Raw genomic sequence first — 17,230 nt, forward strand, 5'->3', positions numbered from 1 at the left:
ACTTGGCAATGGCCCTCACAGCTAATGGTTAAAAGGTTTGTTTTAGATGGAATTGAAAATGTTCCAAAATTAGATTGTGATTATGGTTGTATGACCCTCTTAATATACTAAAATATAATGTATTATATTCTTTTTTGTAATATTTATTTTTAATTTTAGGTGGACACAATATCTTTTTTTTATTTTTATGTGGTGTTGAGAATCCAACCCAGTGCCTCACACATGCTAGACGAGCACGTCACCACTTAGCCACATCCCCAGCCCCTGGATTACATTCTTTTTTTAAAAAAAATATTTATTTATTTATTTTTTAGTTTCAGCAGACACAACATCCTTGTTTGTATGTGTTGCTGAGGATCGAACCCGGGCCGCATGCATGCCAGGCGAGCGCGCTACCGCTTGAGCCACATCCCCAGCCCCTATCATACCATTTTTACCCGTAAATACTTGAACCTGTGTCTCTGACAGATAAGAACATATTTTATACCTACAATATAATCTCACCTAATAAAATTGTTTCTTAATACCATTTTATACCTGCCCCTGAGGGCAGGGCGAGAGGATGGGTAGCCATTTTAAGATTCTTCATTTATTTTGTTTTGCTTTTGTTTTAAGTTGCCTGTCCCTGGAGATGGGTGAGACGGAAGAAAAACCGCTCACATCTGAGGAAAAACTATTTGCATCTGAGGAACAGATAGGGAGAAAGGACGGATGGACATTTCAGGAGGATAGAAAGACTGATATAATGAATTTTTGTTCCATTTTTGTTTCATTTTGTCTCGGTTTTCTTTTACATTATCTTAGTGAGGGGTATCTTCGTCACGGAAATATGGAATTAAAAATTAGTAAGAACCTAACTGAAAGGGCGTTATGTAAAGTGCTAGAGGAAGGAGGCATCTCAGTAAAATCAAGAACAGTTAGGGCATACGTTAAGACGATACAAAGGTGTAGCCCATGGTTCATTAAAGAGGGGTTGTTAAATATATCACAATGGAACCATCATGGTAAGATTTAAAAAAGATACAAAAGGAAAGCCCAGGAACTCTGCCAGTTGGCACATTACCATTATGGATGTTGGTACAATCTTGTTTGCTTAGTCTAGGAGATGACATCTTACATCAAGTAAAAGAGGAAATCTCTTGAGTTAGTCAGACAAAGGAAAAAGGTCTAGAGGAGGAAGGACTATCAGGAGAGAAGTTACAACAGGAGGCTGCTACTAACACCTTTCTATCACCAGAGGGCGTAAGTGTCCAACAGCTCCACCTATGGAGACAACATATGCTGGGAGGCCCCCAACCCCTGTAGTTGATAGATGGGATCCTGAAACAGGACCTCAAAGATTAGCATGCCCTGTGTTTGAGCAGACAGGAGGGCAGTGAATTCACCATGCTTTAGATTTCAAAACAGTGAAGCAGCTAAAAGAGGCTGTAACAACCTGTGGTCCTCAAGCACCCTTCACTGTAAGCATGGTTGAATCCATTACCAACTTGAACATGACACCAGCAGATTGGACTAGTATGTGTAAAGCTATGCTAAATGGAGGACAATACCTATTATGGAAGGTTGCCAATGAGGAATTTTGCACGGAGACGGCTAGGCAAAATGCAGCAGCTGGTTATCCTCAGAGAAATCTAGATATGTTGTTAGAAAAGGGACCTTATGTGGGTCAGCAGCAACAAATTGCACATGATCCTGCCATATACTCACAAATTTCTGCAGATGTGGTTAGGGCATGGAAGACTTTACAAGGACATGGAGATTTACAAGGTCAATTATCTAAGGTAATACAAGGAGCTAATGAACCTTACACTGAATTTGTAGATAGGCTTATTCAAACAGCTAACAGAGTTTTTGGGCATACAGAACAAGCAATGCCATTAATTAAACAGCTAGCCTATGAACAAGCAAACAGATGGTGCAAGGAGGCCATTAGACCATGGAAACATGGAGATTTAAACACATATATTAAATTATGTAGAGACATTAATGAACAAGGGCAAGTCTTGGCAGTTGCAGTACAACAGGCTTTAGATGCCAGGCCAAAAACATGCTACAATTGTGAACAAACAGGACATTTTAAAAGGAGTTGCCCCATAGGAGGAGGGTTTAACAAAACTAGGTATCAAAGGGGTAGAACACCGGGTATTTGCCCACGATGCCATAGAGGGAGACATTAGGCTAATGAATGCTGTTCTCAAACTACCATAGAGGGTACTCCATTATCAAAAAATTAACAAGGACCAGGTGTTTACCCACAATATCATGGAGAAAGGCATTGGGCTCCATTGCCAAAAAACGGACAGGGGGGCCCAATGCTCCGGGGCCCACGACCACAAATATACAGGGCACTGGAGGAACCCAGCAACACCATCAGGGTAGTGCCCAGGACACATTATCCATTAGATCCCTCACTAGACAAACCAGAGGGAGTGCAGGATTGGACATCTGTGCCTCCCCAGAGCAGTTCTAACTCCAGAGATGGGAGTTCAAATCATTCCCACAGGGGTAAAGGGCCTCTTCCTCAAGGAACAGTAGGCTTATTATTGGGACACAGTTCTTCTACTCTAAAAGGACTTATGATAAGTCCTGGGGTAATTGATCCCGATTATGAAGGTGAAATAAAAATTATAGCCAGTTCTCCAAGGGGTATATCAGTAATTTCACCAGGAAATAGAATAGCACCCAGCACACATTTGGATAGCACAAAACAGGAAAACTTCAGACCTGGGAATCTGGATGTCCTAAAGAATTTTTCTAAGGCAACCTCTTTGAGATGAACTATCTCCATTGGTTTGTTGCCCAGCATTTTTTTTCACTGAAGTTGCTATCACACAAGATTTCAACAGTAGCTTGATCTTTGTTTTGATCTCAGTTATTTTTGGCTCCACTATGTTGGAATTATTTGCAATAACTGCTGAAAGCAGCTCTGTCAAGTCCCCTCTTTGATTTACACCCCAGAACTTGACTGAAAATAGTACAGTGACTTCATTAAGTATTATAAAAAAACTCATGCCAGGAAACATTGAGAAGCTACAATAGAAAGATACCAAAGCTGTTTAGGAGGATGAAATGAGAATATCTGTCTACTAGTGGGTCAGTTAAACATGTCCTTTGCTGGAACAAGCAAGTGACTGAACTTCACCATTTTGAGTGTGCTTCTTGCAGAGGGTTTTTTTTCTTTTGACTCACCCCACAAAGCACCATGCCTTGGGGTTATTGGACTTGGTACTTCATTTAAGCCACACAGAGAGATGAATACCATTGCTATATTCCCATGAAGGAAAATATTAAATTGAAACCAACCCCATCACCAGTGTGTCTCAGAGTAAAAGGAGCTTGTTAAGTGAAACCATTGTAAAGTATTATCTCCTCTACCCTGCTTTTTTGCCAGAATATTAACTAAGCAACATTCATACCCTTTTCAGGATTTTATATTAGAGTCCACAGACTTAATTGAAACCATACAGAGAGAATGGTAAACTTGAAAACATTTTTCAGGGGCTTGGCATTATTGAAAAGAGGATCATATAGTGTGGGTTACCGTTGAGGGAGCTGTGCTGGTGTTATGGTTTGGTTGTGAAGTGTTCCCCAAAAGCTTATGTGTGAGACAATGCTAGAAAGTTTAGAGGAGAAATGATTGGGTTATGAGAGCCTTAACCCAATCAGCAAATTAATCCCCTGATGGGGATTAACTGAGTGGTAACTGAAGGCAGGTGGGATGTGGCTGGAGGAGGTGGGCATTGGGGGCATGCCTTTGGTGTATATATTTTGTATCTGGAGAGTGGAGCCTCTCTCTGCTGTGTGATCATCATGTGAGCCACTTCCCTGTGCCATACTCTTCCTCTATGATGTTTTGCCTAACCTGGAGCCTGGAGAAATGGAGCCTGTTGTCTATGGAGACTTCCAAAACTGTGAACCCCCCCATATAAACCTTTTCTCCTCTATGGTTATTCTAGTCAGGTGTTTTAGTCAAAGCAGCAAAAAAATCTGACTTAAACAGCTAGTAAGACAGGGGTCTCAAAAGCAAGAGACCCCTGATCTATAGTCCCAAATATCTTGATCTGTTTGTATTTCCTCCTGTGTTAGAATTTTAAAAAATAGAATCTTAAACCAGAAAGGGAATCTTTAGAATAATTTCCTTGGTGTTTTCTTTTCCTTTTTTTTTAAAATAAAATGCCCAAGATCTAGAGAAGTACAGCAACTAGGTATGAGACTCCAGGTCACACAACTCGGTTGTGGCTGAAACATGACTATCTCCACATGACTACTGATGCTGACAAAGATCACTTGGCTGAGGTAGGGTTTGTCATTTTTCCATAGTAAGGTTATTCCTCCACCATTTATATAACTAACCACTTTGCAAGGAAATCTTGAATATAGTCCACACTTAAGGATTGGGGAAGTTAATCTTCACTGTCTTGAGGTTGAATAAAGAAGTGTTTTTATATTCTTTTGTTTTTCATATACCCACATAATTAATTTTATTGGTGTGCTTTGTTTTTTCATAAGGGTTTGAATTATTGTCTCTCATCACTTGCTGTTTGCCCAATTACCTTTAGTATTCTTTTAAGCCAATAAATTCTCTCAACTTTTGTTTACCTGAGAATGTCTATTTGGCCTTCATTTTTTTAAAGGACAGTTTTGGTAGATAGAAGATTCTCGGATGATAGTTGCTTTTCTTTTTCTCCCTCCTCCTTTTTTTTAAGCATTTTAACTCACTAACTCCATTCTTTCTGGCCTCCATTTCTTCTTTGCTAATAAGTTAGGTGTTAATTTTACTTGAATTCCAATCTATGTGATGTTATTTTTTCTCTTGCTACCTTAAGGATTACTTTTGAATTTTAAGATTTTTAACTATTTATTTATGCATAAGCTTTAGAGTTTATCATATTTAGAGTTTGTTGAACTCCTAGGATGTGTAAACTCATGGTTGGCATAAAGTTTTCAGCCTTTATTTCCTTAAATATTTTTTCCTGTGCCTTTTGCTCTCTTCTCTTCTTCAGAAACTCCTACTATATGTATGTAGATATGGTTTATGGTGTCCCACATTTCTTCAATGCTCTGTTCACTTTTATAAAGTTTTTTTTTCTGTTATTCAGATTGTATAATCTTTATTAATTTTTTTTCCAGTTAGACTGTGGTATTTATGTATTTATGTGTGTTAAACCAGTTCGACTTTGAGTTTCCTCTGAAACTCAAACCTACTTTTAAGGCTCTCTGGTGAATTTTTCATTTTGGTTATAATTTTCAACTCTAGAATTTCAATTTGTTTCTTTGTTTACAATTTATGTCTCTCTGTTAATATTCTCTATTTGATGAATCATTGTCATCATCCCTTTCTTCAAATCTATACAAATGGTTTCCTTAATGGTTTGAATATATTCAATAGATGTTTTGGAGTACTTTCCCACAAATATAGACCCTCTCAGAGCAGATTTTATTGATGCTTTTTAATGATGTATATAGGCCACACTTTACTGTGTCTGCATGTATCTCTCTTCCTCCCTCTCCCCCTCCCCCCCGCCCCTTTCAATCTGGACAATTTAGATAAAGTATTGTAGCAACTGTGTGCTCATTTCTCCCAACACATACCCAAACAGGGATGTTGTTTGTTTGCTTTTTGTTTAGTGATTTGGCCTCACTCAAAATTGTTTTCTTATTTTTAATCTTTAACTTGGCTTCTTTGGGAACACCTTGATTCAGGACCATTTAGTGTTTAATTACTGATTTGTCAGAGGTTATGTTTAAGCTTACTAAACTAGGAAAGTTTTCACTTTTTAAAAAAAAATTAATTTTTATTTATTCTGATTACTTATATATAACAGCATAATGCAGCTCAATTCATATTACACAAATACAGCACAATTTTTCATGTCTCTGGTTGAACACAAAGTAGAGTCATACCATTTTTGTTTTCATACATGTACTTAGGTAATGATATCTGTCTCATTCCACTGTCTTTCCTACCTCCATTCTCCCTCTCTTCCCTACCCTCCCTTTGCCCTATCTAAAATTCATCTATTCCTCCCATGCTCCTCCCACCAGTCCCCATTATGAGTCAGCATTCTTATATCAGAGAAGACCTTCGGCATTTGGTTTTTAGGGACTAGCTTACTTTACTTAGCATTATATTCTCCAACTCTATCCATTTACCTGGTTGCCATGACTTTATTCTCTTTTAATGCTGAGTATTATTCCATTGGGTATATACCACATTTTCTTTATCCATTCATCTATTGAAGGGTATCTAGGTTGTATCCAAAATTTAGCTATTGTGAATTGTGCTTCTATAAACATTGATGTAGCTGTCTCCCTATAGTATGCTGTTTTGAAGTCCTTGGGATATAGACTGAGGAGTGGGATAGCTGGGTCAAATGGTAGTTCCATTCCAAGTTTTCTTTTTTCATTTTTTATTGGTCGTTCAAAACATTACAGTGCTCTTGACATATCATATTTCATACATTTGATTCAAGTGGGTTCTAAGGAATCTCCATACTGCTTTCCAGATTGGTTATACCAGCAATGTATGAGTGTAGCTTTTTCTCCCTATCCTTGCCAACACTTATTGTTGTTCATATTCTTAATAGCTGCCATTCTGATTGGAGTGAGATGAAATCTTAGAGTAGTTTTGATTTGCATTTCTCTAATTGCTAGAGATGTTGAACATTTTTTCATGTATTTGTTGATTGATTGTCTATCATCTTCTGAGAAGTGTCTCTTCAGTTCCTTGGCCCATTTATTGAATGGATTATTTGTTTGTGTGTGTGTGTGTTAAGATTTTTGAGTTCTTTACCCACCCTAGAGATTAGTGCTCTATCTGATGTGCGTGTAGTAAAAATTTGCTTCCAATCTGTAGGCTCTCTGTTCACTTCACTGATTGTTTCTTTTTCTGAGAAGAAGCCTTTTAGTTTGAATCCATTCCTTTTATTGATTCTTGATTTTAATTCTTAAACTATAGGAGTCTTACTAAGGAAGTCGGGGCCTAATCTGACATGATGGAGATTTAGGCCTACTTTTTCTTCTATAGACACAGTGTCTCTGGTTTAATTCCTAGGTCCTTGATCCACTTTGAGTTGAGTTTTGTGCATGGTGAGAGAGAGGGGCTTAATTTCATTTGGTTGCATATGGGTTTCCAGTTTTCCCAGCACCATTTGTTGAAGAGGCTATCTTTTCTCCAGTATATCTTTTTGGTGCCTTTGTCTAATATAAGATAAATGTATTTATGTGGGTTAAACTCTGTGTCTTCTATTCTGTACCATTGATCTAAAGGTCTATTTTGGTGCCAATATCATTCCATTTTTGTTACTATAGTCCTGTAGTATAGTTTAAGGTCTAGTATAGTGATACCACCTGCTTCATTCTTCTTGCTAAGGATTGCTTTTAGCTATTCTGCGTCCTTAGTTTTCTAGATGAATTTCATGACTGCTTTTTCCATTTCTATGAGGAACATCATTGGGATTTTGACTGGAATTGCATTAAATCTGTATAGTGCTTTTGATAGTATGGCCCTTGTGACAATATTAATTCTGCCTATCCAAGAACAAGGGAGATCTTTCCATCTTCTAAGGTCTTCTTTAATTTCTTTCTTTAGCATTCTGTAGTTTTCATTGTAGAGGACCTTCACCTCTTTTGTAAGTTTATTCACTGATATATAGATTCACTGATATGTAGAAATGCTTTTGATTTATGGGTATTGATTTTATATCCTTTTTTTTTTTAATTGGTCGTTCATAACATTACATAGTTCTTAATACATCATATTACATGGTTTGATTCAAGTGGATTATGAACTCCCGCTTTTACCCCGTATACAAATTGCTGTATCACATCAGTTACCCTTCCATTGATTGACATATTGCCTTTCTAGTGTCTGATGTATTCTGCTGTCTGTCCTATTGTCTACTATCCCCCCTCCCCTCCCCTCCCCTCCCCTTTTCTCTCTCTACCCCTTCTACTGTAAATCATGTCTTCCATTTGTATTCTCTTGACTTACCCCTCCTTACCTCTTATATGACATTTTGTATAACCCTGAGGATCGCCTTCCATTTCCATGCAATTTCCCTTCTCACTCCCTTTCCCTCCCACCTCTCATCCCTGTTTACTATAAATATTCTTCTCAAGCTCTTCGTCCCTACCCTGTCCTTGTTTCCTCCCCTTATATCAAAGGAGTCATTTGGTATTTGTTTTTTAAAGATTGACTAGCTTCACTTAGCATAATCTGCTCTAATGCCATCCATTTCCCTCCAAATTCTATAATTTTGTCATTTTTTAATGCAGAGTAATACTCCATAGTGTATAAATGCCACATTTTTTTTATCCATTCGATTTTATATCCTGATACCTTGCCAAATTCATTCACTAGTTGTAGAAGTTTTCTCGTGGACTTTTTTGGGTGTTCTATGTATAGAACCATATCACTGGCAAATAGTGCTAATTTGAGTTCTTCTTTTCCTATCTGTGTCCTTTTAATTTTTTTCTTCTGTCTAATTGCTCTGGCTAGAGTTTCAAGAACTATGTTAAATAGAAGTGGTCAAAGAGGGCATCCCTGTCTTGTTCCAGTTTTTAGAGGGAATGCTTTCAATTTTTCTCCATTTAGAATGATGTTGACATGGGGCTTAGCATAGAAAGCTTTTACAATGTTGAGATAAATACCTGTTATCCCTAGTTTTTCTAGTGTTTTGAACATGAAGGGATGCTGTATTTTATCAAATGCTTTTTCTGCATCCAATGAGATGGTCATTATCTTTAAGTCTACTGATGTGATGAATTATATTTATTGATTTCTGTATGTTGAACCAACCAACCTTGTATCCCTGGGATGAACCCCACTTGATTGTGGTGCACTATCTTTTGTATATATTTTTGTATGCAATTTGCCAGATTTTTATTGAGAATTTTTGCATATATGTTCATTAGAGATATTAGTGTGAGGTTTTCTTTCTTTGGTGTGTTTTTGCCTGGTTTGGGAATCAGGGTGATATTGGTCTCATAGGATGAGTTTGGAAGTGTTCCCTCCTTTTCTGTTTCATGAAATAATTTGAGGAGTATTGGTATAGGTATTCTTGTAGAACTCAGATGTGTATCCATCCTGTCCTGGGCTTTTCTTGGTTGGTAGGCTTCTGATGGCATCTTCTATTTCATTGTTTGAAATTTATCTATTTAAATTGTGTATATCATCCTGGTTCAGTTTGGACAGATCATGTGCCTCTAGAAATTTACCGATGCCTGCAGTATTTTCTATTTTATTGGAGTACAAATTTTCAAAATAATATCTAATTATCTTCTGTATTTCGGTAGTGTGTGTCATGATATACCTTTTTCATCATGGATGTTAGTAATTTGAGTTTTCTCTCTCCTCTTCAGTAGCATGGCTAAAGTTTTATCAATTTTATTTATTTTTTTCAAAGAACCAACTTTTTGTTTTGTCAATTTTTTTCAATTGTTTCTTTTGTTTCAATTTCATCTCTAATTTTAATTATTTTCTGACTTCTGCTTTTGGTGTTGTTTTATTCTTCTTTTTCTAGGGCTTTGAGATGCAATGTTAGGTCATTTATTTGTTGATTTTTTTTTCTTCTTTTAAGGAATGAACTCTATGCAATGAACTTTCCTCTTAGTATTGCCTTCATAGTGTCCTAGAGATTTTGATGTTGTATTAGTGTTCTCATTTACCTCTAAGAATTTTTAAATTTCTTCTTTGATATATTTTGCAACCCACTGTTCATTCAATAGCATATTATTTAGTCTCCAGGTGTTGAGAAGCTTCTGTTTTTTATTTTATCATTGGTTTCTAATTTCATTCCATTATGATCTGATAGAAAGTAGGGTAGTATCTCTGCTTCTTCTATTTGCTAAGTGTTGCTTTGTGGCATACTATGTGGTCTGTTTTAGAGAAGGATCCATGTGCTGCTGAGAAGAAAGTGTATTCACTCACTGATCATGAAATATTCTCTATATGTCAGTTGAGTCCAAGTTATAGATTGTTTTATTGAGTTCTATCATTTCTTTGTTCAGCTTTTGTTTGGAAGATCTATCCAGTGGTGAAAGAGGTGTTTTAAAGTCACCCAGAATTTTGTGTTGTAAGTCTGTTTGACTCTTGAACTTGACAAGAGTTTGTTTGATGAATGTAGATGCTCCATTTTTTGGCACGTATATATTTATAATTGTTATATATTGTTGATATATGGTTCCCTTGGGCACTATAAAATGTCCTTCTTTATCCCTTTTGATCACCTTTGTCTTGAAATCTACTTTATTTGATATGAGGATAGAAACTCCTGTGCTGGGTTTCTGTTCTCGCGACTAAAAGGCTCAGGGGTTACTCCAGTTAAACTGGGCTAATTGGGCTGCACGAAATAACCATACAAGAGACACAAATACCTTTTTCTTTGGGGTTGATGTGACGGCCCCTCTGACCTTAAAGGTCCGCAGGAGGAGAGAGATCGAGAGCATGCGCTGACCCCTTTTATTGAGGAGAAGCTATTCAAATGAGGCAAGGGGTCAGGTTTCAGGGGGCTGAATCTGTCTTCATGATGTCCACTGTCAGCAGGTTGACTGGCACCTGGGTAGGCCATACTCAGGAGCACAGTAAGAGAAGGGGACACACACAAGGTAATTCCATGGAAGATTCTATCCTAAACAGGGCAAGGGGTTATATTACAAAGGAACAGGTGAGCATAGCTTCACCCATGGGGCTGTAGCAAGACACACCCATGCAGGAGACATTGACCCTTGAACCCAAGAAGGGTGGGGAAAGCTCTGCCTCTTTTCTGCGACTGAGCGCCTCAGCACCCAGCCGGGGAGTGTGACTCAGTCACATGTAAGGTTGGTCTCCCACACTCCTGCTTGCTTCCAAAGTTCATTTGAGTGGTATGTTTTTTCCCAACCTTTCACCTTTAGTCTATGGATGTCTTCTCCTATGAGATGAGTCTCTTGGAGGCAGCATATTGTTGTTTGTGTATCTTTCCTTTTAGCACTGAGGATCCACAGCGGTACTGGTTTTTACGGTTTAGGCTTATAGTGTCACTGCAGTGTTCTAATACCTCTCCTTTTATGGGAAGAACAATGTTAGCAGATCCCAGTACAACCAGTATACAACCTTAAACCAAATGGTTGCTATTAAGGTGTTTATAGCTTTGTCACAATATACAGAAATGCTGAGTTCAATTAATTTTTACAACATAAACAGTAGGTTTGCAGAAGAGTTTACAGTTTCTGATGGTGGACAAAGAACCATGGGTGAGGTGTAATATGTGATGTTGAGGGGGTAGGAGGTGAGGAGACAGAGTTACTAGATCTTAGGAAGTGTGAAAAAGGAATCTAAAGAAGATGGCTAGTATCAGGGGAAGAAAGAGGAAGTGATTTTGGGAAAACAAGTAAGTGGGAAGACAAAAGAGTATATAAAACAAATAAACATAAGTATTAAGAAAATAAAAATATAAAAATATGAAATAAAAGAATATACAACACAACTGTAATATACTATTCAGACATCCCAGTCCTCAGTATCCTAATTAATGCAGAGTACTTGGTTTCACAAATGTTAAATGTGAGCGTGGGAAAATAGGTGTGTGGGGGGGGGAGTCTTAAAGGAAGAAACAAGGATTGTTTTTGTTGGAGTTCAGTATCTTTATTGCTTCTCTTCTCATCCAATAAGTGGTGTTTTCTGTTACTTGCTGGTATCTCCACCCTCACTATGTTGAAGGTTTCCAGGGTGGGAGGGTTGGTCTTGGGTTCAGGGCCCCTGGAAGTGGGGTATGGCACCAGCCGGTCCCTAATAAGCCTGTACCCCAAGGATCTCCTTTGGGGTCCACTTGTGTGATGTGGTAGCCTGGTCTTATCTCCTTATATTGCTTGTAGACCTCACAGTTTCTGGACTCTAATTTAGTCTCTAAACCATGTCTCATTCACCCTCTCACTTTCTACTTCCTGGTTGGAGACCTTTTTCTCAGGAGGTCTTGTGGGTTGTGCTGTAGGGTCTGTAAACCTGTCTTGGAGAGCTGTTTTGTATTGAGAAGTCACTGGGTGGGGTTAGTGGCTGGCTGCCAGGGAGAGGGGGGAGATGGGGACTATGGATACCTGCCCAGCCCATGTTCCAAGCTGGGAGTTGCTGCCAGTGTCTTTCCTGGGCACAAGATCAGGAGCCACCACACAGCTTTGTAGGTTCAAACAGCAATTCTTTTTTTTTTTTTTTTATTGATTGTTCCAAACATTACAGAGCTCTTGATAAATCATCTTTCATACATTTGACTCTGTTGGGTTTTGAACTCCCATTTCTACCCCAAATACAGATAGCAGAATCACATCTGTTACATACTCACATTTTTACATAATGGCATATTAGTGACTGTCTTGATCTGCTACCTTTCCTAACCCCTACTATCCCTACTATCCCCCCTCCCCTCCCCTCCCACCTTCCCTCTCTGCCTCCTCTGCTGTTGTTCAATTCTCTCCCTTCCCCCCCCCCTTGCCCATCATAACCTCTTATACTTTTGTGGATCATTGAAGGTCTCCTACCATTTGCATATCCTTTCCCTTCTCTCTCCCTTTCTCTCCCCCCCATTCGTCTTTGTTTACAGTTAGTCTTTTCCTCATGCTCTTCCTTCCTGTTTTGTTCTTAGTTGCTCTCTTTATATCAAAGGAGACATTTGGCATTTGTTTTTCAGGGCTTGGCTAGCTTCACTTAGCATAATCTGCTCTAATGCCATCCATTTCCCTGCATATTCTATGATTTTGTCATTTCTTAGTGCTGCATAATACTCCATTGTATATAGATGCCACATTTTTTTTATCCATTCATCTATTGAAGGGCATCTAGGTTGGTTCCACAGTCTAGCTATTGTGAATTGTGCCGCTATAATCATTGATGTGGCCGTATCCCTATAGTGCGCTCTTTTAAGGTCCTCAGGGGAAATGACCCAGCTATAGCCCTTCTCGGACTATTCCCCAAACAGCAATTCTTTATTCCCCATCTCACACCAGCCTCCACACACGTTCAGGGGCAATCCCATCCCCCCCCTCCGCACAATTCACGTCCTAAATACTTTCTCTCCATCTCCACTAGAACTCAGCAGGAACTCAGGCAGCAGGCACGCCCTACTCCCAGCAGGAATAATCTTCAACCTCCAACTTCCCTAAAACTTCTATTGTCACACCCTAAACCCAAGGACAGGGATACTTCCTGCAGGAATACACCCTAATCCTGGATCCACCCTGGTGATTGAGCAGGGTCACCTTTCTCAAACACACAAGCAAGGTCGCAGCAAATTTCCAAGGCAAGTCCATTTAACATGGGGTACACTGGCAAGGATTATGATGCGTCATTCCTACTTGGTAATGGCTCTCAGCAAGTTGCCACAACTAAAGATGGCCATGAAGGTGTCCCAAGATGGAGGTGGCTGCTTTTAGTGATGGAGTGTCAAGTCAAGTTGGGTAGGGGGGACCCAGGCAGTGGCATTGGGTGATGTGTTCAAAGATGCAGCTCAGACCCAGTGTGGGCTCTGCGGGTGTTGGCGGAGCTGTCCTGGGCCTGCCTAGGCTCAGCGGGTCAAGTTTTCACCTTTTACTGTTGGGTTTAGTGTGGCCTATAGACTGTGTTCACGATTCAGGAAGTACATGAGTTTGGTCTGCATTCATCCAGAGATTGCTCATTCAGAAGTTCGCTCTCTGGTGTCTCAGATGACACAGACTTGGGCATACACAGTCCTCTGGACTACCAGGATGACCGTAGTTTTAGCCAGACTCTCCTTGACTGTACATTAAGCTTCTAGCTAGTCTGCCTCTATTATATCACAGCCAGTTGTCAGTCTCCATTCATTGCTAGCTGTTGGCCTGAGGCTCTGCTTTTGGTGTTAATCCTTCCTTTTCTTTTGAAAGGTAGTATATATTTGCAGGTGAGTGGTTTTCACCTGTTTCTTGCCTGTAGAATTAAGCCGTTTTTCATTTCATTCTTTTTCAGTCCAAGGGTACAGTGTTTTTGCTGGCACAGCGTTAAAAAAAAACTTGTGAATCTCCCAACTATATTTGAAGAATACACACAATGGACAAGGGGATCCTCTGCAGATCTTTCCATAATCCCATCTATATTATTGGCTTCTGCTGACATGGTTGAGTGGGTCTGTGGATCACATACCTAGCCTCTTTAGTACTAGCAAAAAGTTTTCCAGTCATACCATTGGCCTCTCTAGAGCATACTTTCTTACAGTTAATCTCCAGATGTTATCATTTTTTCCAATCTAGATAGTCATAATTTCCCAAATCACCAAGTGCTTATTTCATTTTGCCTAACAGTTCTTTCCTCAATTTATCTTTTTTTTCTCACACTTTACTATAAGCCTTAAGAAGAAACCAGGTTGTACCTTCAATGCTTTACTTAGAAATCTCAGCTAAATGTTCAAGTTACCACTTACAAGTTCTGCTTTCCATATAACTGTTGGACAGTTCATCTCATTTCTCTGCTACTCTGTATATCTATCTATGATCTGTTTTCCTCCAGTTTCTTAAAAACATGTTTTACATTTCCTTCTGAGGTTATGCCAAAATAGTACTGTTAATATTTTCCTATACCAGTATTTTGCTTATGATTATATATGCATTTTCTTTTTCTTATGAAATTTTAAAGTATTTTTAGTTGTAAATGGACATAATACCTTTTATTTAATTTGTTTATTTGTATGTGGTACTGAGGATTCAACCCAGTTCCTCACACATGCTAGGCAAGCACTCCACCACTGAACTACATATGCACTACATATGCACTCCACCTCTGAACTACATTATGCCCAGCACCTACATATGCATTTTCTGAGCTGATACTGGTTTTCTGTAAAGGGCCTCTTCCGCCCTCCCTGGATCAAGTCTTTAATGAAGACTTTTATTTCTACCAAATGCCTATTCAAGGTAATCAAGGCTTTTCTTACTGTGTTTCTCAAAATTCTTTTAGTCTCTCATTGTTCAATTCCAAAATTATTTCCACATTTTTGGTATCTGTTACAACAGCACCCCACTTCCTGGTACCAAAGTCTACATTGGTTTCCTATGACTGCTATAAATGATTATCACAATCTGCATGGCTTAAAATAACAAAAAAGTATTCTCTCATAGTCCTGGAGTCCAAAAGTCCAAAATCAATATCACTTAGCTACAATCAAGATGTTGACTGGGCTTTACTCCCTCCAGATGCTATAGGGGAGAACTTAATTCTCGCCTCTTTCAGCTTCTGGTAGCGGCTTGGAGTTCTTCTTTTCTTGACTTTAAGACTTCATCACAATAATATCTTCCTGCATCTTCACGTGACCTTTTCCTTTCTGTGTGCATGCAAAATCTCCCTTTGCTTTTCTCTCTCTCTCTCTCCCCCTCCCTCCCCCCCTCTCTCTCTCTCTCTCTCTCTCTCTCTCTCTCTCTCTCTCTCTCTCTCTCTCTCTCTCTCTCTCTCGTGCGCGCGCTAGGCAAGTGTTCTGCCACTGAGCCACATTCCCATTACATACATACATATATATATATACACACACACACACACACACATATATATATATATATATATATATAAATTAGTTGTAGATGGACACAATACCTTTTTTTTATGTACTTATTTTTATGTGGTGCTGAGGATTGAACCCAGTGTCTCACACATGCTAGGCAAGCACTCTACCACTGAGATACAACCCCAGCACCCCCAGTCCTCTCTTATTCTTTTGTTAAACAACACTTTTGAGCACTTACTCTATGCCAGATACCAAGAAAGGCATTGGGTTTACAAAGACAATTAAGATATTATATGTGTAGCAAAAACTTTGAAGCAACTGAACATTCATGAATTGGGTACTAGTTAAATAAATTATAGTACATTCATATAATAGACTATGTTACTCAGCTGCTACAAAGAATGAGGAAGTACAGTCTATGCCAAGAGGGAACAATCTCCAAGGACTCTTTGGGGAGGGTGGGGAAAAGAAGGCAAGATACAGAGTGTATTTAACAAGTTGCCCCTTGTGTAAGAAAAATCTCTCTATATACATATGATGTATACATACTTTCATACCTGTTGGACTAGACTAATTCTGGAAAAATTCAGAGGAGACTGTAATCAGGACTGACTCAGGGGAAAAAAAATAAGATGACTGGGAGACAGGGGTAGAAGAAGGAAACTTTTAATTCCATATTCTTCTGAACTTTCTTTTTTAAAAAACTGTATTCATCAATTTCCTATTCAGATGTAATTAATTTAATAGAAAAAAACCATAATCTCACCCTCAAGAAACTTGAGTACAATAGGAAACATACACATATATGAATATATTGGGCACTGTGATAAAATATGTACATGAGCAGTAGTGGGTGGGGGCAGACAGGGAAAGGTGCATTGAGTAGGTTACTACAAAACTGGTTACAGAGTAAGAATTGGCCTGTTTCTACCTCACAGGCAGTGCCATCTGTAAGTATACATAGGTATAGAAGAAAGACATGACTGTCTCTTGGAACCTCTTAAAATTATATTGCCACTGTAGAACCCAATTCTAAGTCTTTGTGTATTTACTAGCTTCATTTAACCAGCAGTTGAATCACAATATTTCTGCCCCAACTTAATTCCTTCCCTCACTCTCCGTCCTTCCTACTCTTCTCATTTCCCTCTTTCCCCCTCCCTCACTTGTGCCTCCCTCCTTTCTTTCTGTTTTTCAGTCTTCTTTGGTGAGAAAATGAATTTGTATATCAGCTAGATTCTGTAGAAACTGCATTATATTTTTTGTTTTTCTTGGGCAAAGATCTGATAGATAATCCCATACTCTGCTGTTGAGAGAAACATTTGGTGTTGCTTAGGGTTGTATGCTAGCACACATTTACAATAATATATGCTTTGTCTGGGCTTTCTCACATGAACAATCTTCTTCTAGGTGGCAGAGTTACTTCTTTTAAATGGAGCTGATCCATTATTTAGAAGTACCAATGGAAAGTGTGCTTTAGAAGAAGCCAAAGATTCTTGTATGAAGCGTCTCCTTGAAAGACATGTTCCTAAACATCAAAGATGTCTTATATCAGGTAAGATTAAGCTACCCTGTTATAGATGTTTATTGTGTTGATAGAGAGTTATAAAATTAAATAAATTTATTTTCCTCATAAGTATTGAGAAAATCTATCAGTCATGCCTTGACTCCATTTTAATAAACCACACTGACTTGTTTCATGTGCCCATAAAGAAAGGACTCTAAAAGAAAAAAGAAAGATAATATTTTCCCCC

At 38.6% G+C, this 17,230-nt stretch overlaps 1 protein-coding gene across 1 annotated transcript in view; it reads left to right on the forward strand.

The window, feature by feature from the left end:
• Positions 1–17,230, forward strand: part of Ankrd31 (ankyrin repeat domain 31) — a 184,291-nt gene that overhangs the window by 77,102 nt on the left and 89,959 nt on the right. Inside the window, 1 exon segment of the mRNA XM_077791084.1 lies at positions 16,887–17,031. Coding sequence (XP_077647210.1) covers positions 16,887–17,031 — 145 coding nt within the window.

This window comes from Urocitellus parryii, chromosome 1 (genome assembly GCF_045843805.1).
Source record: "Urocitellus parryii isolate mUroPar1 chromosome 1, mUroPar1.hap1, whole genome shotgun sequence".
NCBI classification, from domain to species: Eukaryota; Metazoa; Chordata; class Mammalia; order Rodentia; family Sciuridae; genus Urocitellus; species Urocitellus parryii.